The sequence below is a fragment of the Mus pahari genome, chromosome 13, assembly GCF_900095145.1.
Source record: "Mus pahari chromosome 13, PAHARI_EIJ_v1.1, whole genome shotgun sequence".
Lineage (NCBI taxonomy): Eukaryota > Metazoa > Chordata > Mammalia > Rodentia > Muridae > Mus > Mus pahari.
The window spans coordinates 9,237,591-9,259,623 of record NC_034602.1 but is presented as its reverse complement, the minus strand read 5'-3'; the positions used below and the strand labels follow the sequence as shown (position 1 = coordinate 9,259,623).

The following is a 22,033-nucleotide window of genomic DNA, read 5'->3' as shown; positions in this document are numbered from 1 at the left end:
GCTCATCCACACTCCCCCACCAAGTGGTCACAGCACCAGTGCCTGCTCATCCACACTCTCCCACCAGAAGTCAGTGTGGAGCATACCTGCTGTCTCCCTTTTAATTGGTGCATAAGTAGATTCTAATTGTTTTTACCAGAAAATTCATAATACCAAGCCATTGTAGTGAGTCAGTCCTCTAATCTCAGCACTTTGGAGACTGAGGCAGGAGAATTACCAGCCTGCATTATGTAATAAGCTTAGGCCAGCATGCACCATGGAGTGATACCTGTTTCAAAGAAAAAAACAATCCAACTAAAACATAAATTCATGTTTTATAGTGAGAAGGTGAGAAGAGGAGGGGTGTCTTTGTGACTGAGAGCAGTCAACATTTCAATGAACTGCTCAAAGTGATTATTTTTCCTTATTTTATTTTTTTGGTAGTACTTCAATTCAAGAAGTTGCCAGTTAGTTCTTGGAGCTGGTGCTTTGCAAGTTGTTGGACTAAAAACAATTACTACAAAAAACTTGGGTATGAATTCTTCCATTTACTCCCCATACTGAGGTGCTAGAATGATGTCATTTTTGTATTGTTCTTATGCCTGATGTTTGTTGGCTCATAGAAGAGCCTGCAAAGTGGCAGGTGTTGTAGTGAATGTTTATATGATGATGATGATGATGATGATGATGATGATGTAGTGAATGTTTATATGATGATGAGTGTGTGCGTGTGTGCATGCACATGTGTGTTCTAGAGAGTTACCCATGTTCCAAGCTGTATGGAAGATGTGTCACTTTCTAAAATATAATTTGTGAAGTAGTATGGGAAAATATACATTAAAAAGTAGTTTGGGGAGACAGCTGTGTCAGTGGCCTCTGGCTGCTACTGGGTCCAGTGAGGAAGCAGTGTGCTCATTACCTCATTATGTTCTTATGCAAAATGAAATATGTTTTCTGCCATGGTGCTTTTCATTTGTGAAATAAACTGGCTTTGTATCTAATTACTACAAATGTACTTAGTTAATTTGATGACATTAAATCCACGAATATCTTTGTTTCTTCGTTCCTATCTACTCAACTTCAGCCCTCTCTTCGCGGTGTCTGCAGTTGATTGTGCACTACATTCCCGTGATCCGGGCTCACTTTGAAGCCCGACTGCCCCCCAAGCAGTGGAGCATGCTTAGGCATTTTGATCACATCACCAAGGTACCTCCACCCATTCTCTACTGGAATTTCAGATGCATGCTGTAATTGTTAAGTTTTTTGGAAATAAGACTTACAGAACTTTAAAATGAAGTATTATTTCTCATTACAGGATTACCATGACCATATAGCTGAAATATCAGCTAAGCTTGTAGCGATAATGGATAGCCTATTTGATAAACTGTTATCAAAGGTAATGATATTTATAAATGCTAAGCTTTGCATAAGTTTAAGGCATTGTGACTTTTTATAGACAATTCTAGATATATAGGAGATATGTAGGTGTGCATTTGCTATACCTTTTGGTTTTTTGCCATGTATTTGACTTTATTAATAAATACTGTTCTTGCCAGTGTTATGAAATGGTTCAGCTATTCCTGCTCAGATAACATGGAGTTCACATGACCCAATGACTTCTGCCAGACACATGCTCAAGAGAGCAAAATTAATATCCACACCAAAACCCTTACCCAGATGCTCAAAATAGTACAATTCATAGCAGCACAGATTTCCATCAGCTGACAATGGTGAAGGAAACATACTCATAGTATACATACTCAGCCATAAAAGGGATGAAGTACAGCTGGATGTCTGCAAGAATGAGTCAGGAAAGCATCACGTGATAGAAGCCAGCCACAGAAGTCACATATTTATGATGCTGTTTATATGAAATAGATAGGAATTAAGGAGCTTCAGTTTAAACCCAAACATTTTAAGGTTGCAAGCAGTCTGTGATCTTAGCTACTGAGCTGTTTTATTTCCCGTAAAGTAGATGAAGATATTGAACAGGAGTGTCTCAAGGTCTGTATGAGTGGTCTAAGCCTTAGCTGAAGACCTGAGCCCTAGACCAATTAGATGTATGAGGCACAGGAGACACAGCTCAGGGATTGTCCAGAAGACTAAGCACTGCTCTCTCTTTATCCCCTTGCCAGTATGAGGTGAAAGCTCCTGTTCCTTCCCCGTGTTTCAGGAATATTTGTAAGCAAATGACAAAAATGCATGAAGCTATATTTGATCTTCTTCCCGAAGAACAAACACAGGTGAGTGGTAACTCTGAAAGCCACCTTTCTGGTTTTAACATTTTGTACCCATTCTAGTACGGGAGTTTGTACATGCTTTTGATCGATCGAGTTAAGGTTAGCTCATGTTCTAAAATGATGGCTATAATTTTTTTAGGTTATTAATTTATCAGTGAGGCATGGATAACATGTTTTCATTTCAAAATATCTTTTGTTCTGTCAGGTGAGAACTGTAAATAACAACAACAACACATTCTAAGACATAGATCTTCTAGTAACCCATTGTTAGAGGTCCCTACTTCTACTTACATCACTCTTTACATTGTTCATGTGAAAGTCACAGTTGGCATTTATCAATGAATTGCATAATGTTGTAGTACAGATCAGATGTGGAAGAGATTAGTGGTAGAGTGAACAAAATTAGCACTCACATAAGGAAATCACTAACACTTACTAGATGAATATGAATGATCTGTGGTAAAAAGGCTGGGGACACCTCCCACCTCTGATAGGGATGGGGTAGGAATTAGAGGGGTATATGCTTCTTCCTGGGGCCTCTGTGCCACTGTGCCCTTGCTTCTCTGCTGTGAAACCTCAAAACAATCCCCTTGAAAAGGTGCTCTCTTTAAAACCCAGTTGTAGAAGATACAGTATTAGAATATAAAGCTAGTGTATAACAGTGGGCTTAACTTCCATGGGGATTTTTGCTATTCAGAACTGTTTCTATGGTTTGTGTATGCATGAAGGTAGTATTGGAGGAGATGGCGTCCTTAGTGACTGTGTTCTTGCATTTCATGCTGTGCCCTTTGAACGTCCACTCTTAATGCACTTCTAGGTTTTCTGTAATCACAGTAACCTTGCTATTAAGCATCATCTAATTCCCCTGGGAGGATACCAGGAGCAGGCCATTGGAACCGTTCCATCCAGGTCTCCCTGGTGGTCCAATGAGTTTGTTAGGGTTACTTACAGGGGCATAGGTGACTCAAAAGCACTTGTATTCCTGGAGCTTTGAAGCCTGCAGGGAGTTCCAGAACTCTGTGAGCAGTTGTTACTCTGTACCTGTAGAGAGGGGTCTTGTGAGAAGTAACTCCAAGCCTCCTGAGCCTGGGAGCCAAGCCTTTCTCCTCCCTGTAGGAGGGTTGTTTAAGTTCTGAGAAGATGGCTCCATGCCTTCTCAGCCAACAAGAAAGATTCCCCCATCTCTGACTTTTTGACCTGGATTTGCCCAAGATCCACATGTGGGAGCTCTTCATCTGCTGAGATTGGCCCGGAGTTACATACAGGCTTGCATGCTCTTATTACCATTTGAACACCAGTAACTGCCTAGGCTTCCCACAGGTGCATACATGTTCCCATGGAGAATAGATTATGTGAAATTATTTCCATGTTTTTTTTACTCATAGAAGTTTAGGTTGTCTATTAAAAGTGTAAAAGTTGCTTTGTCTCTATCATGTCTTGTTTCCCTACCCCTGCTTTCCACTACTGTCTTATTTTAACCTAGTTCTGACTTTACATATCCCTCTAGAAATTCTCCTAATATATACAAAGGGAATTTTATGGCTGAAAGAAATACTGCCGACCAGGGAAAAAAGCTTTTGTCCAACTGTGGAGAAAAATCATAGAGCTATTAAAGACAGCTCAGTACTTGAGAGGAACCATCATAAAAGTAGATGGCAAAACAAAGACTTGAAAGAATGTTTCTCTGTATATTGGTAACGGATAATTACAGCTTCTATTTCAGGAAAACTTTAAATAACTTACTCTTCTTTTTCAGATGTTATTCTTAAGAATTAATGCAAGTTACAAACTCCACTTGAAAAAACAGTTATCACACTTAAATGTAATAAATGATGGAGGACCTCAAAATGGGTATGGATGATTCCCCATGTTTTCAAAATGGGTGATTCCTAACGTTCTCACCGCATGCTCCATAACTCAGTTGCTTGATTTCTTGTTATTCTTCAAGTTGTTTCTTCCCTGCTGTTTTCATACTTAGTATCTTCTACTGTTTCTGTGTGCTAGTAAGGTGTGTCAGGGCTCAGCTCCCCGAGGCAGCGAGGGCTGGGAGTTTTCTGTCTGGACACCCAGCGGTGCTGCAGTGTCATGACAGAACTTGAAGCTCCACTCTGGGGTCCCTGGACCAAAGAAATGGTCTCATTTATAAAATTAGGGTAAAATGTGCCTCATTTTGTGGGATTCTGAAAAATAATCTATTGTTGAAATAGTATTGCTATTTAAAAACCGTAGGAATCCTGTTTCATAAAGTTTGGTTAAGTTCTAGCTTGGTACTTACTAGCTTTTATCTAATCTTAAACAATCCACTTACCTTATCTATGCCAGAATTTTCTTAAGATAGTTTGTGTGTGTGTGTGGTTGGGGGACTGTTTGTTGGAGTTTTAGACAGGGACTGGCTCTTGTGATACACACACACACACACACACACACACACACACACACACACACCCCAGGTTGACTCTTGAGTGTGTGCATGCACACACACACACACACACATTCACACTCAAGAGTGCTAGGACTAAAGGTGTGTGATAAAGATGGTGTTCAAAACAACAACAACAACGAAAACCCAACAAAACCATTTTTCATAGAAAGTTGAAGACCAGACGCCAAGGCTGGCTGTTTTTGAGTGGTAGAGCACTTGCCTTGCATCTGTGGGGCTTGGGCTTCAGTCTTTAGTATTGTTAAAGTGTGTGTTTCGCAAAAAGTAAAAAGCACCAGTCACTTGCTAAACTTCAGTATGATTTCCTTAGTGTGCCACATACTCAATTTAAAAAAACAAAAACATGGGTCTGGCTGTTTTGCCTGGATATTTGCTTATGCACCATGCATATGCCTAGTGCCCTTGGATGTCAGAAGGGGGAGGAAGAGTTGGAGCCCCTGGAACTGGAATCATAGTTGTGAGCTGCTAGGTGGGTGTTAGGAATTAACCTGGGTCCTCTGCAAGAACAAGTGCTCAAAACTGCTGATCCATCTAATGCCTGAAAACCACCTATGTGTAACATAAAATATTGATTATAGGTAGTCTGTTGTCAAAGCTAAACTAGAAGCAAGAGAAGTATATCACTTCTCTTTTAGAAATCAGAGGTGTCTAATGTCTTGATTCAGAGCCAATTTCAAAGCAGTAATGAAAGGATCACAATAAGGTCTACTTTGGTATTCTGTAGGAAGAAAATAGTTTGGCTTCCCACTGATCCTTGTAATTAAACTCATCCATCCAACCAAATAGAACAGTTGAAAGCTTCAGACATTTGCTTAGTCACACTGGGTCTTGATTTACCTTATTTAAAGTTAATGTAGTATTTATTTCCAATAGTGGCTAGAAAATTGGATATTCTAAATGAAATCCTGTTGCTAGGTAAATATTGTTTATGATCCATTCGTCAGGCATTATATAGATAAGAAATTATGACCTTTAGGTTAGGTCATTTTTCCTTCAAATTTGGGCTGTGAATAGATTAGAGACATTGTTTACTTAGCAGTTCATTTAAATCACTGCTCAAAATTAAGAGGCTGTAATAGATAAGGCTGTAATGGTCTGTAAAGTGTTACTTTCCTTGTTAGCCACTGGGAGGACCAGTTAGGGGAGGGGAGAAGCCGCTTCTCTGATAGGGTAGGAGTTTCACACATTCTACCAGCATCTGCTATGTCCCAGCAGAAGGGCATGATGCTGTGAGTGAGCCTGTGTCTGTTAAAGCTGAGTATTTCATACATACATTTACTTACAAGAGTCCCATTCTACATTGGTAAGCTACTAAAATATTGAAAACCAAACAAAATTATATTTTACTAGCTTGTTTATGATGAAGTACAGGATTTTTTTCCCCCAAATGAATTAAATTACATTATCCACATCACTCAATACTATAAAAAATTTTGTATAAAGATGGCTTGGTGTTCCTCGGGTGAAGAAAATCATTGCCCTGCTGGCATTAATTTCAGTGGTTTTTTTTTTTTTTTTTTACAATCTCATATCTTCATGTAGGTTGAGGAAATACCTCAGTGATAGAAAAGATTTTCTAGTATTCTAAGGCCAAGAGTTTGTTTCCTGTCACCCACTTCCCCTGGTATAGTATATACTCTTGCCCTGTGTTTAATGTTCTAACAATTTCTTTTCCCAATTTTTCTGAATACTAAAACATACAGGGATTGGGTGTGGGGGAGGGATGTGAATAAAGTAGAATCAGCAAGTCAGCAAAGCAAAATGAAGTTACACTTCAGCTTCCGCTAGACATAGGCTAAGCAGTTCCTGCTTATTCAGTTCAGGGTCTAAAGGAAATATCCTTTCAGATGTAGGTATAAATCTGATAAGCTGGTACACAGAAGTGAAAAGTCTTTATTAAATCGATCATTGTGCATGTGTGTTGGCTGAAGAATAATCCACAGCCTTATTTATGCTAAGCAAGTACTCCACCATTAAGCCATGCTCCCAGCCCAGCCCTTAGTATCAAGTTGGATACTCAGGAGTACTTTTCTAAAGGCCCAGTTTTCACTGACTCTCTAAACACTGCCAGGAAACCTGAGCTTTCTTTGAGCTTCTCTGTTGTAGCCACATGTACATGTTTTAGTGACAACCAATTGAAGTCATTTCAGTTTAACTTGTTAATTTCTTTTTAGTTCATGTTTTTTAGAAATAAATCTGATTTTATCAGGCAGAATCTACCATGAAACTGACTATAAAAGGCATTGGTTCCTTTTCAGATCAATATTAAGTGGACCTTTGATACAGGGAATTTGCTAAGACACATGTCAATATTTTCATCCCTAGCAATTATGAATCTAAAAAAATATTCTAGCAGCTAGGCTAAAAAAGTGAATGTTGTTCTTTTAATATCAGAAGAGAAAGTATTGTATTTAAAAATACCTTTCTCCCTACTGTTTAGGTTGGTCACAGCAGATGTAGCTTTTTACACTGGAAATCTTCAAGCCTTAAAAGGCCTTAAAGATCTGGATCTAAATATGGCCGAGATCTGGGAACAGAAGAGGTGATGACAGACTAGAGACCGGGGTCGTTCATCTGACCACGGGGATGTGTTTCTGAAGAAAATCTGGATGCCTGGTGTGTTGGGAACTGAACCTGGGACCCAAAGTGACTGAGGTTGGGGAAGGGAAAAGGAGGATCAGTGTTGGGAACTGGACTCAGTGGGATCTACAGAGAACGCCATTTTTGTGCATCCTTGAGTAAGGAGTAAGTGATCAGGTGTCTCTAACATTTTCATTCTCTCTGGAAACAGACTCAGGTTTCTTTGGACCAAATCCAAAAGAACACATAGCTGTAACACAGCTGGAGCTGCCCATAATGCTCTGTCTACTTTATATTCTTCCAGTGCAATGAAGTTCATATGGCATCCCACCTTATTTAATGATGGTACAATTGAAAATATCAAAATCTTAGTCAACCTCTGTAGAAAGTTTTCTCTATGAAAGTAAAGCTGTTTGAAAAATTATTTTTTTACAGATCTTTATAAAAAATAAACATCTTTTGATTGCTTGGATTTAGGAATTCAGTTTTTGTTTTTAATGACCAGTGTCAAGTTTCAGGTTTTATGTGCTGCATATTTAACTTTTTCACTACCACTGTTATGTCACTGGGTAAAGCCTCAAACTGTTAAATATATGGAAGACTGATTATAAAGACTATTTCATTTACTTATGCAACTACTAATTTAAATACTTTCCAGAAGTGGGATACATAAAGCTATGGTTTAATAGCTGTATTTATTAAAGTACCTATGAAGGGTTTGGGGTAGCATTCTGTTTTTGTTTTTTTTTCTTTTTCATTTCTAACAGAGGCAAGAATACATATTCATATAATATGCTTACTTATGAATTATCATTTTAACATTTAGATAACATGAAATATGGCCCTCTTGGATTCTTGCTTTTAAGTTATTTTTGATATGTATATAAGCAAAGACCAGGGATAAATGGAATTTTTAAAATACAGGTTGCTGTGTTGGGGCCAGAAATACAAGGTTGATGAGTAAGCTATCTGAAGATTTTTATAATGCCTACCTTCAAAACCAGAATCAGCAGCACTCTACAAATGAAAGTGCCTGTGTCTCACACCAAGAACCTTGCCTAACCTGTCAGAGTGCCTAATCTTGTGGTGATAATGTACAATGAAATAATCTTGTGGGGGGTTTTTTGTTTTGTTTTGTTTTCTCAAGAGGAATTTTTTTTTTATCATTGCAGAGGTATGTCATTGGTTCTTAAACTGTCAAAAATAAAGATGTAAAAAATCAGACTTAAAAGGCAACTTTTTTCAATGGTACAATATACTTTAAACACACAGCCTTTCAAAACAAATATGGGAGAACTGGAAATATTTCTTGACTAGAAAGGCACACATCTAACCACCAGTAGACCTGATTCCAAAGGTTATCAGTATTTCTGAGTGACAACCAAGTGTTAAGAACTGAAGCTTTAATGAAAGGGAACTTCTAATGACATGATATCCCCTCCCCCAAACAGTTCCAGGAACCAAGGATATAAAAGGCATGTTCTACTCTGACCTGCTCATCCCTTCCCCTGGGCAAACAGTTTGATGAAATGTGTACAGAACAGCAGCTATCCATCCCAGTTCTAGAACCAGGTGAACACTAGATACTTTCAAGTTTAGTTCCAGTGTCAATTATGTTTAACAGTCTTAGAAATGAAAATCAGACAAAAAAAACTGGACTGGCTAGTGATAAAGCTGCGAGAACAAACCTTCCTGTGCACGCTGGACAAAGAGTACTTGACTGTTCCTGCATTTCACAAGAGTGAGCACTAGACAGCAAAAGTAAACATGTAGATTTTTTTTATTTTTTTATTTTTGAAATCAGAGGCAATTCAAAGGGACAGTCACTGAAGCTTCTCTTGAAGATCTAAAGAGCTGGCCCAATTTTGAGGTTAAATAATATTGCACTTTAAGAGGAACTAATTTCTAGGCTTTTCATCAAAGAAGGAAAGTTGCTTCATCTATGCTTTCCTTAGACTAAAAGCTCATTGCAGAAAACTACTTTAAAAAAATCAACACTGCAGAGTACAACATAGTAAATAAAGTACCTGCTTATTTTATAATCTTAGAGGATATTTTATCATAAGAAACTCTTTAGCCCATAATTAGTAGAAAGTGTATCTGAAAGTGCTTATTTCAGTGATCCAGGATCCGAAGGTTTCCAGATACAATCTTGTTCTCTAACACGGCTCCTGGGGGGATGTCAATTCTGTCACCATGATTTGCAATAATGATAACTGTTCCCTAAGTGAAGAAGAAAGAAAAAAAAAACCAAAAACAAATGAGATTGTACTTAAAAAAATCACAGCTGTAACATACAACTAGTTATCTTAAAGCTCATAATAAGTAAATAAACATGAAAGGCCAATAATGGGAAATGATGCATCCTGCTGTCAAAATCCTAGTGTTTCCAGACTCCTGTGTCCTGTGGAAGTAGGAAGCAGACACAGGCTACATCACAAATGGCCAAAGCTGCTGGCTTACATTACATACAGGGTTGGTTTTGTATGGGGAGCAGAGGGCAACCTCAAGTGTTCCTCGTGTGCCATGTTTCTTTTGTTGAGAGGGGATCTCAATCCCACTTTGCTGGAGCTCACTAGGCAGTGAGCAAAATGGTGAGGCGGCAGGTGGGGCTGGCTAGCATGCTCCATCTGCTCCTTCAGTGTAGGTATGACCAATATAAACCACGTTACCACCATGTTTTCTTATGTTGGCTCTACAAGTTTCTATCTCTTTGGCCCCTATCCCTTCCCTGTTTAAAGAACAGTTAACTGGCAACAATTCTATGTCTTAGTGAGATTTTAAACATTATACACAATGATGTTATATTCATGTATAATCTTTTAACATCTCTATGTAAGTAAATGGCTTTAATGTAAAAGAACACTTGAAATATCAACATAGGAGTTATTATAAGATGATGTAATTAGGAAAAGACAAGTGTACCCATTATCTACCCTCCATATTTCTCAACAGTATAAATGAAGTTGTTTTCTCTACTTGCAGTCATACTTCGTGAGCTAGTGATCACAATGCTGGTAGGGTTCTATTCTGAAAACCGCCCCATTTTACTACTACCTCATCTTCCTCCTCCTCACTGGAGGGTTAGGGCTGTATTTAACTAGGTTATGTGTCTGGATACAGTAGTACTAAATACCATACAGATGACCCGATTATCTGTTCACACAAAGAATTACTCCTTAATGAAGGTAAATTTAGGACTAGAAAGTGAAATTTATTTACTATCTAAATTTAGGATTAGAAAGCCGTAATAAACAGGACTTTCGTAATACCTTTAGTGAAACATTTTTTCCAAATGTCACATCTCCTGAAACAGTGAGGTGGTCCAGTTCCAGCATGTCGGGTATACTTTCAAACCTTCTTAGATAATCTTGAACCTTCAAGTAGAAGCATAAAAAGTATTTTAGACAGTGGCACACAAAACCATGAGAGCCTGAGGGATCCAGATCCGAGGACTCCCCCTTTCAAATAAGTACAACCACACCAACAATACACACGAGTCTCCCACATCTCCAGTTTTAAGCTCTGCTCTTGCATACCTACCTCATGGTTGCTTTGCTTCTGATCATGCATTAGTAAGTTACATTCAGAATTACTGACATTTTCCATTCCTCCATTGGGATTACCACAAGGCCATCTTTATTTTCTGTACTCTTCAGCCACGTTGCATGCACTTCCCCTACTCTGCCCCGTCTTTCTCCTTTCATCCTTGCTGACCACCTCTTGTGCTTCTAGCCTTCCGTGGCTTGAAGACTATAAAATCCGTGACCCTAACAGTAGCTCAACTTTTCTTTCCCAGCTATGCCACCCTCCTCCTCCTCTGTGCTGATTTAAATGAGAAATGTTCCCTTTATGCTCCAGTCTTTGAATACTTCCCTGGGCTGGGGTCTCTGTTTGGGGGAGGTTTAGGAGGATAGTCTTGATGGAAGAAGTATGCCACAGGGGTAAGATCCTGGAGCCTAAAGTCTTCCCTACTTCCAGTTCACACTCTGCTTTTGAGTAAGGATGTGAGCTCTCACTTCTAGATTCTGCTGCCATGCCTTCAAACCATGATCGAGTAAACTTATTCTCCTATAAACTGCCTTTGTCCTAATAACTGGCTAGTGTGATAAGTGCATAGTGGGGCTAACAAATAGCTGTGGCTTTCCCAGTCAGTACCCTATTTGGGGAATAATGCAGAGCTTAGGGCGGGCACTCCTAGACTGAAGATTATTTTTCAACTACACACTTGGCATTACCACAAATAAGTGCCACTTGAATATTCCAGTACTTCAGTTGAAAAAGTATAGCTGATTAAAAAAAGCAAAGAACATTAGATGTCCAAATCCCAATGTATGAAAAAAACCTAGACAATATGCTTCTTCCAAATGAGTTAGATGTAATCCCAAACAGGTCATTCAAAATAGTAAGTCTGTTCAATGACACAAACAGCTCAACAAAATAATGAAGGTGTGGATGATAGGGAAAGAATTCAACAAAGAAATACTGAAGAAAAAAAATCTTAAATGCTGGGTAGATATATAAAACAGTTAAACAAAAAATATCTCAATAGAATGGATCAAGGAGAGGAAAGGAACTGAGCTTGAAGACAAAATGGAGGAACTGGACAACCCAACAAGGACAAAAATAATCAAGGACTAGTGGACTTCCAAGAAGCATGACGCACTCTGGAGAGACCAAATCCCCAGGTTACAAGCATAGAAAGAGAAGATTATCGTTCTAAAAGCATTTTTTTTGGGGGGGGGGGCACATTTTTAATCCCAGCACCTGACAGGCAGAGACAGGTGGAACTGGTCTACACAGAGTTCCAGGACTTTCAGGGCTACATAGTGAGATCCTGTCACAAAAACATTCTCAAAAGAATCCTAACAGAAGATTCAGGAAAAAGGGAATCCTGATGTAGGAGGCATTTAGGATTCCAATAGACAATAATAGAAAATAGCCTCCCCTTGTCATAATTAAAACATTAAATATACAAAACAAAGTATGTAGAAAGTAACGAGAAAGAAGCACCAAGTCACATAAAAGGTAGGCCTATCAGAAATAACATTGTTAAAGAAACTTTAGTTAGAATGGTTTGAAAAATGCTTTCAAGTTCTGAAAGATAGTAACTAACAAACAAAAATACTATGGACAACAAAATTATCTGTTATAACTAAAGAAAAGACAAAACCTCCCCTGATAAAAAATACTAAAGAAATGTATGGCTACTAAAAGTCAGCTCTAGATAGCAGATCCTTGAAGGATTCCACCCAAAGGCAGTTCACAGGAAATAAACTGCATGAGAAGAATACTAAGCAGGAGGGGGGAAATAGTAAAACCCCATAATAAAATGGCAAGAATCAATACACAATTTTCAATATTAATTAGACTTTGTAATTTATAATTTCATAGCAAATTAGATTTTTTAATTAAAAATACAGGCTAATAGACTCTACCCCTTGTTCCTAGTGCTGGGCTGGATTCTGCAGACATGAAGTCAGTCTTTCCACTAGTGGATCTTTGCAATTATTCCAGGAGTCTCCTGCAAATATTTTCCCATGATTATACTAGTTCCCATCAGTATATAAGTAAATTTTCTCATATTCTGAAACAGAACCCCTCAAAAATGTATCTTGTGGCCATGACATAATTTCTTGGTTTTTATTTTTTCACCTCCAACTCCAATTCTCCTGCCCCCCTTAAACCCATTCCATCTAGCTTGAAGCAGCAGCAGCTTTTGATAAACTTCTTTTTCATCTTTCAGGACCTGCATAATCAAAGTTTCCTACTCAATTCTTCATCTGCACTCCAGAACAAATGGCACTGAACAGCCAGGACTAGACTACACTTAGATGGCATAGCAGGACCTCCAAGGCTAGCCACCAACTTGCCCGGTTGTATTAGCTGTGTGGTTTTCTAAGTCTCCTTATCACCCCTGCCTAGCTGAAGCTTTCTGCCCTAACACACAGCAGCCCAGCTTCTTCCTGAGGCTCTGTGGCCAGCCAGGGTCATGACACCATCCCTCCACCACACATTTCCAACTCTGTCCTTGCTTTGTTTCTCTGTAGCTTTCACTACTTAACATCCTATGCATGTGATGAACTGGCTTCTTTGCTTCTCCCTCTAGAATGTTAATGTTATGAAGCTAGGGATTTCAGTTTGCTGCTAAGTTTCCTTATCTAGAAACTGCCTAAGCGATGGCAGAAGCACAATAAATATTTATTAAAGCAGAATAAACTTTTGCTGACTAGTGAAAGCAGTCTCAGAAGAGAAAAGAGAGCAAATAAAGCCTTCTTTTCTCCTCCAGACCAACTGCAGAGACTGCAATCATTCCTTCAAACTACACCACAGACAGAGCCATACAAAGTCAGTAGTGGAGAATAAGTCTCCAAGTATCTTTCCAATTACCTACCTTGGTAAAAGAACTGCCTAATTTAACCAAGGGCACTGTAGGAAATTCACGCTTTTCACTCATGGTCAGAGATCCTGCGTTAAGGCTATAGAGGTTTGACATCACAAGTAAGAGATCTGATGTGGTTTTCACAGGCAGAAAACGACTCCTTGGAACATTAATACCTAAAGAATTCTCAAAACTTTTAATTGCAGCTCCAACTGCAGTTTCTAACTGAATTACATTCAGGCCTCCATCCAATGTCTGTAAATAAAGAAGAAGGAAGTCAGGGAAGAATGGCTAAACAGAGAGTTTGGGGCCTGAAACCCAATCTTGTATGAAAACTGACCTGCCTCAAGCTCGCGCTGCACTGAGGACAGCCTTCAACTACCTCAACTCCACTTTGCAACTGCTGGAATTACAATACAAACCACCCAGAAACACAGGTCGTACGTAGAGAATCCAAAGAACTGAGATTAATCAAGCACTATATTGCTTTATGTATATGGTTGTTTGTTTTTTAAGTTTGCTTGAGTTAGCAACATGTTCATTTTTCACTTAAGAGCCAGGGGTTGGAAAAACGTATGCAGGATGCCTATAGATAAATGGCATTTAAGTATAAAAACAGCAGCTAAACTGAAGGCTTTTCAGCTTAAGAGTCAAATCAGCAGCACATCACTGGGATGAATGCAGACTCTGGAGGGCAAGAGTCAAGACCTGGAGAGCCTGACTAGATAAAGGTGTGACTGACTAAACTGCCAAGCCCTAGGAGTTGGCAGGGGTTGGTCTGCCCACTGAACTGTGACCGTCATGTACCTTTGGATTCACAATGATTTCCATGTCAATGGCATTCTGTTCCTGAAGTCTTTTAACTGCTCCAAGAGAAATCCATAGGTTGTTTGTGTTAAATATTTTAAATTTTGACACAGACTTGAACTCATCAACGTGTGCTTTGGGCACTTGAGCGATTTCCACCAGTCTCAGTTTGCCTTCATACTGAGTGAGTGTCCCACCCTAGAAAAGCAGACAATCAATTTGCAATCAGCCATACCACACTGATTATGACTTACATAGACTTTCATACAAGATAATAACTATATAATCCAATATACAAAGTAACATTCATGATTCAGATTGTTACTTTACCATAAACTCTCACAGTTCTGTCTATAATTAAGCCCTAGGACTTCATCCGAGTTCTCCTCCTCTTCCTTAGGTCTGCTATAAGCATTCCTCATTCCCAAACCACTGCCTATCACAAACAACTTAACCCTACCCAGATGAGGTCGAGGATGAGGGAGAAGGGAGACAAATGAGAGATGAGAAACAGACCGAGGCTAGAAAAGTTCTTTCAGCCATGAGACCACAGCAGCGAGGGAGGAGGTGGCATAGAATTCAGAGCAGGGAACTGTTTTGGTGTACATCACTGACAGGTAAACAGTAAAATCGCATGTGCCACTTTATCAAAGGCCAAATATAACCACCAAATATGCCATGTTCAATTTACACTTTGTACTAAAACACCTGCATTAGTTTTGCACAACTACAAAGATAACGAGGTGTCAAAGTATACATATAATACATACACACATTTTGTAGAACTATATTTCCATTAAAGGGATAACGTAATAAAATACTTAAATGCCAAACCAGAAGAGTGTTACTGGTGGGGACAAACTGGGTTATGTGTTTCCACATATAAGAAAACTGTTCCCAATTTAAATTACTGACAGATTTATATTACTATTAATTCTGGGTTTATGATACATACTATTATCTTAAAACTTAACCCACAGAATAATATCACACTTTATTAAAATGTTAGGTAAATGATATATTACACATAAAATAGAAACTTATAACTAGAAAATGGATTTTAGCTACGTGGTTTGTTGAATGTGAAACCATGAATCTTCAGTGTTTACCTTAACATCTGCTCGTGTTTTGTTTGTGACTTCCATGACAAACTCACAGCGCTTTCCATTGGGTGGGTTCATCAGATGATTAAGAATGTAAAGATCCACGGTGGCACCCAGATTATCTATGTTAGACACAAAGATGTACTCTTTGCCTTCTTCTATGAAGGTATCGAGCAAGCCAGAATTGTAGAAGCTAGCGTAGATATCTCCATGCCCTGGGGGGTACCAAGCTTCAGTGTTTTCCCCCGAATAAGACACATCCTTTGCTATAGGAAGTAGAGATTCCTTATTAATCCTCGGGTACCTTTAAAAACAAAACAAGAATGTTATTACACTGGTTCTGTAGCATACCCTAATCCTTCAAGTAAAACAATACACTAAAATTAAATAAGGGCTGGAGAGACGGATCAGTGGTTAGGGGCATGTTCAGTGTCCAGTACCCACATCAAATGGCTCACAAGCTCTGGAAACCCAGTCTCAGGGCGTCTGACGCCCTCCCCTAGCTTCCCTGGGTTCCTGCACTAATGTGCACATACCCACACACAGATAATACACAGATACACATAACTAAAAACAAAACATTTTTAAAATATTAAATAAAACATCCCTCTATTTCAGAGGTTGTCTGGAGATTAAATATTAAATAAAACATCCCTCTATTTCACAAACTGTCATTATTATAAAAAAAAAAATCTGTCTTCTAGATAGTCATTCAAGAGAAGTCCCCGTGGCCATGTAGAAGAGAACACACTTCCTATCTTTAGGATTGCTTTCACAGCTCTCTAGGAGGAAAGACTTCTCTGGCGTAGGATGTTTCTGTGCCTTTCCGTGCCTGAGAAGCTCCCTGAGGAGACCTGCCCACTCTTAGATACATTTGGGATGCTTCCATCCATTTTGCATGTGTCTGTACATGGGTAAGAGTTGACAGAAAGAGCTCATACACACACAGACAGCCTTCTAGGAGTCAAGCAATGAACCTTATGATGTTGGGAGGGGGGGAATTTTAAAATATCAGCATCTAATGATCCAACTTTAGACATACCATTTCCAACCATTTCCAGAAAGTTTCTGTAGGCTGCTGTCTATCCCTAAATAGAAAGCCTGCTCCCCAAGTCACCCCAATTCCTTTCTACTCACTACTCCCCCACCCCCAGAGTTGATGTTTTTCTCCAAAGCTTACCTCATTTCCACAATCTATCTATCCAGGGAGAAGAACCTACCCCCTAGGGAAGGTTTTCAGTACTGTGGTTTGCAGGAAGTCATCTACCTAGCCAGAGGCCTTAACATGCAAAGGATTTTTATAAACTGTCCTGAAATATTTGGGACATAGAATAAGATCTCAAGCAGATTCTCTGAGGATTAGAAATTATAGAACCAAAGTTTATAACCATCACCTATTGATCACCCTGTATTTAGCTTTAAGGACATCAGTTCTTGTATGACTTGACCATGGGCTGCAATGAGGAACTATGTTTGACTCCGCGGAGCCACAATCCCACCAGCTAATTTTTTTTTTTTTTCTGGTACCTGCTTTGATTGAAGGTGTAGATTTTCACACGACAATGATTGTACTTCTGGAGTATTTTTTTGGTATCTTCATCCGTGTTAAAAGAATTCATTAAAACGAGAGGAACATCAGTATTATAGGTTTTGTTCAAATGCTAAAGAGGAGAATGACATTCAGATCATCCAGAGTCACATTCTCTGACTTAATATGTAAAACGACTCTTTAATGGTTAATCATAAAATGTTTAAAACTTGACCTCTAGTGCTCTCTGGATTTACATATACATATAAACATTTTACATTTTACATAAGTGCCAGACATGAGCTGGATATGTAGCTAAGCAATTCATCATGTACTCATTCAATAAACCATGACCCTTTGAATGAGAGCCACTGTCTTTATTTCATGGCTAACTTAGCTGAGGCCCAGATTTAGTTGCCCAGGGCAATCCCTACTGGAGCTGAGCATGTAGTCAGCAGTACTCTATGGCCTGAAGGTAGACAAGTGCTGGCTATGCACCTGCTCTTGTCTTCAAGCTCTGTGGAGATGAGGATACAAAGTTACAAAGTCATGGTTTCCTGTTCTCAGGAACTTCAAACTCCTTAGTAGCACTTCAATCTTCTCAGTCTCTCAAAAGAGCTAAAGCAATACAGCAAGAGAAGACTGACTCTTAGGTTTAAGTTTTGGTTCTACTTTATTAGTTAGAAGTCATAAGCTTAGAGCCCATCCTCATGCATAAAATGGGGATAATAGTACTTGTGAACTGCTGAGAGGAACAAATGAATCATTTTGGGGAAGGCACTTAGAAAACTTGGCACACAGTAAATGCTGGATGCATTTTAGCTGCCACTGCTGCTATTATGATTGTAGCTGCCAACACCACATTAGGCAAAGGAAGAAGACTTGAAAAAGACAGGTCCTCTGTCCCATGAGGTCGACAATTAATAACTTCGTCAAAGAAGGAAGCCAAGGACAGTTCTTAGCATCCACGACATCCAACCAGATGAGGATGAGAACGCCCTCCGTAGCCTCTCTAAATGGATTAAGCCAGAAACCCCCAGGGCCATGAAGGCTGCCAGTACAAAGTGTTTACAGAGGGCAGATCAGGGGATCTGAACAGAGCCAGAGCTTCCAGCAACCACAAATGCTATTTAAAATTGAGCTTCTGTATCTTAAGAATACGCCCTTACAGTTTCCCAACCCTACACCTAATACATAAACAAAATCGCAATCCTGTTAACTAGCACTTTATAATGTAAAAACTAAATCTACTTTAGTATCTTATGTGAAAGGTTAAATGCTACTCACTTCAATTTGCTGAACAGTTAGATCCAAAAAGGTGTTCTCATTTCTTACACCAATCAGACTTTTAGGGCCTTTGCAGCCCATGCTGGTTCCCAAACCACCATTGAGTTTCACTACCACCAATTTGTTCAATACAGAAGAGATGTTATCAGGCAAGCCTCTGGCTTTTATCTTTTCATATGGTTGAATCTGAAAGAAAATATTAAATTAGAGATGGCAACTGAGTAGCTTTATAAGTTAAAGCAAATCAATCTCAAGGTTACTTCTATGATTTTTTGAAAACTTTTGGTCTCTCAAATGTAAAGTTCCAACAAGTCCACACAGGCAGTTTCCCTTGCACAGTGTTGTAGCTCAGCGGCATATTTAACTACAGTGGAAGCACAGTGTACAAACACTGGTCTGACTGGTATGAATATCTAAATCTTGAATTACCTTAAGAAACTATTTCTTATTTTAATCAAAATATCAAATGAGGTACACAAACTTGATCAAGTCCACGAATTTCAGGTGCATTATACTCTATTTCAATTCTGGAGAATGATATATATCAATTATACATTATTTCTTCTACCACGGGAGGCAAAAAGCAACATACACTTGTTTTTGTCGTCTTTAGTTGTAAGATGACCCTTCAGGGGCAAGCGGCTCTCAGTCACAATTCTAGGTATGCACAGTACAGCTCCTTCCTCAAAAACTTAAGTGTAGGGTGTCATTTTATAAAAACGTGCACTGGAAAATTATACATCCTCGTTCTAAGAAATGCCCCGAGAAGGAAGGAGTGTGAAGGCTGGAGCTGGGGAAGCCAACACTACCTCCTGTCTAGCACCCTAAGTCTGTGAGCAGAGTGCCCTAGTCTTGAATTTGTCCTTTAAGCACAGAAACGATGACATTTATAGGAGAGACCCATGTTTTTGCTGTTGTTCAAAGCAGAGTAAGAAATCTTACATCTTAGAGCAAGAATGAAAGCTTTAAAAAAGAATTGCAGTATATTTGTGACACTTTTGTTATTTTGTTTTAATAGAATAAGTCCTCAAATGGCCTCTTTAGTTCCATTATAGTATAAGACTAAAACATGTAAGCCAGTCACTGGTTACTCTGTGAACATCAGCTATTATCTGTTCTGTTATCTGCTAATGTGTACTCATGTGAGGTCATTTTTGATCAGGAAAGGAAGGACCTGATGGGCTCACCTCTTGTGATCTAGGCCTTGTAGGCCAACATTTCTGTGTTTGACAGACAAACTCATTATGTAATTCTTGTTCAGAGATCTTTTTACAAAACATTGTCCATACCTTAGTTCTTCTTAACTGCCAACTGTAAATGAATATTCTCTCTTACTTGCTGTAAACACTAAGGAATACAAAATGCTCCTCTCGACAGCTTCCTTCTGATAATCCTCACTATCACTCATTCTGACTTCTTCCTCAGGGTGGTGGGGCTTTCAGGGTTCCTCCTAAGTGTATAGGCTTTAGGAACTATTCCCATTCATGAAACAAAAGAAAGGCTGCTCGCACTCTCTCTCTCTCTTTTTTTTTTTTTTAAAAATTTTATTTATTTATTAAATGTAAGTACACTGTAGCTGTCTTCAGATACACCAGAAGAGGGCGTCAGATCTTGTTACAGATGGTTATGAGCCACCATGTGGTTGCTGGGATTTGAACTCTGGACCTTTGGAAGAACAGTCGGGTGCTCTTACCCACTGAGCCATCTCACCAGCCCCGCACTCTCTCTTATACACACACATACCACCACCACTACAGAAGAAGAAAGAGCCCCAATTTAAGTGTCACACCATTAAAAAAAATAAGACAAGATGACAAAGATGGACCTTTTTGTCCCCTTATGTAAAGGAGTATTTTATAATCCTTTCTCAGCCAGCTGTGAAATCAACTGGTGAATAAGAGAGTGCTTCTGTGCTGCAGTGGCTCCAGTAGTCTGTGCTCCAGTAGTCAATTATTATGTTAGGATATTTTCTTGGACACATCATATTTATGTTAAAAAGTTAATTATTTTCCATCTATTTTGTAAAAATGAGTACCTTCCTTGCAGTTACTTTCATTTCTCATACCAAGAACTTAGCTGACAATCCAGTTGTTACACTCATGTTAGGTAAGACTGATACCATCAGAAATAGTCTTACTTAACAAATGCTCTGGACGATTTTTTAAAAACATGGAATATGTAAAAGCAATTTTCCCACACACAGTGAGACAGGTTTGTTTTCCAATTTCACATTAAAATTTAAATTGTGAAACATTATGTGTATCTGAATGTATCTATACATAGTAATCTACAGACTACAGATTCACAGCTGAACAGATAGACACCTCCATGTGCCTGCCACTGACCACATTCTTCTCTCTCAGAAGCTTCATGTGAACTTCTTTCTCACTACAATTTACATCGATATAATTCCTAAACACAATAGAACCACACTACAAAATAGTTACACTTCAGTACAACAATTATTGGATATACTTTTCAGTACTTATAATTCTGAAGTAAAAAGATATAAATAACTAGATGTAAGGAACTGTTGCGGTAAACCTCCAACCCAAATATGCCCCGGCAATGAAAACACAACCCAGTTAATATGATTACATGCTGTGTGCCTGGATTGGGCAGATCTACCCCTACACTACCATCTTCGACATCTATGAGACCCCTTAGAACTTGCAGTTTCTCCAGGCCATGTGCTTCTGCTCTGCTTTTCTTCTTCTTCCTCCTCCTCCTCTGCATCCTCTCCTTCTTCTATTTTCTCCTTCTTCTCTCTCTCCCCCTTCCGCTCCACCTTCCCTTTTATCTGCCCAATCACTGGCTCTAACTTTTTACTTTACAAATGAAGGTGGGAAGCAGGTTTACAGGAAATCACCTGAGTGAAGACTCCTTCCTAGTTCGCAGCTACTCACAGGAGAATGGAATTAACATCAAATATAATTAGCCCCAGGGCTATCCAAAACAAGGAACAGTGAAAAATTCCATGTAAAGGAACTGGAGAGATGGCTCAGCAACTGTTTAGTTCTCAGCGCCCTTACCAAGTGACTCACAACTGCCTGTAACTCAGTTTTCAGGGTTTCCAATACGCACTCTTCTGGCCTCAATGGGCACCAACACACACACACACACACACACACACACACACACACACGCGCGCCTGATCTAAGACAAAATATAATATTCAAAAGGAAAACTTGAAAGCATGACAACAAAACAAAAATACAATATATAAATATGTTAGGTACCTTTAAAAATTATAATTTATATTTTTAGCTGACAGCCATTGAAATGCAATTTAAATACTACTGCCAAGAGGATAACAGAATAGAATCACTTCTTAATTCTATATGCTAAGGAATACTTCGGTACACCAACATTCAAATTAATTTTTTAAAAAGTATAAACACTGGGACACGGGCATTCACAACTCCAGTGAAACCTTGTGTCCTAAGTTAATACAGAGACACTCTAACTCTACAGATGTCAAGGAACCAAAGCTCTATATGGTAGTAGTCAGTGACTCCTACTTGTCTTAAAAAAACTGACACTTTTTAAATTATTACTATTTTCTTTATTTACATTTCAAATGCTATCCCGAAAGTTCCCTATACCCTCCCCCAACCCCTGCTCCCCTACCCACCCACTCCCACTACTTGGCCCTGGACTTCCCCTGTGCTGGGTCATATAAAGTTT

The 22,033-nt window shown here is 38.9% G+C and overlaps 2 protein-coding genes across 4 annotated transcripts in view; one reads left to right on the top strand and one right to left on the bottom strand.

Annotated features, from left to right (window-relative positions):
• The window catches only part of Vps54 (VPS54 subunit of GARP complex), a 77,633-nt gene extending 69,180 nt beyond the window's left edge, over positions 1-8,453 (top strand). For both annotated transcript variants that reach the window (XM_021210944.2, XM_021210945.2), the window contains exons 18-23: positions 424-511; positions 1,064-1,185; positions 1,295-1,375; positions 2,115-2,222; positions 3,976-4,070; positions 7,100-8,453. In XM_021210944.2, the coding sequence (XP_021066603.1) occupies positions 424-511; positions 1,064-1,185; positions 1,295-1,375; positions 2,115-2,222; positions 3,976-4,070; positions 7,100-7,205 (600 nt within the window). In that variant the 3' untranslated portion in view covers positions 7,206-8,453. The remainder of the gene's footprint in view (positions 1-423; positions 512-1,063; positions 1,186-1,294; positions 1,376-2,114; positions 2,223-3,975; positions 4,071-7,099) is intronic.
• Positions 8,454-8,996: 543 nt separating this feature from the next.
• Positions 8,997-22,033, bottom strand: part of Ugp2 (UDP-glucose pyrophosphorylase 2) — a 48,502-nt gene continuing 35,465 nt past the window's right edge. Inside the window, exons 4-10 of one of the 2 annotated variants that reach the window (XM_021210947.2) lie at positions 18,347-18,532; positions 17,059-17,192; positions 15,538-15,835; positions 14,429-14,626; positions 13,634-13,876; positions 10,512-10,616; positions 8,997-9,462 (exon numbers count right to left, since the gene is read on the bottom strand). In XM_021210947.2, the coding sequence (XP_021066606.1) occupies positions 9,355-9,462; positions 10,512-10,616; positions 13,634-13,876; positions 14,429-14,626; positions 15,538-15,835; positions 17,059-17,192; positions 18,347-18,532 (1,272 nt within the window). In that variant the 3' untranslated portion in view covers positions 8,997-9,354. The remainder of the gene's footprint in view (positions 9,463-10,511; positions 10,617-13,633; positions 13,877-14,428; positions 14,627-15,537; positions 15,836-17,058; positions 17,193-18,346; positions 18,533-22,033) is intronic. The other variant, XM_021210948.1, reaches the window with a different exon arrangement.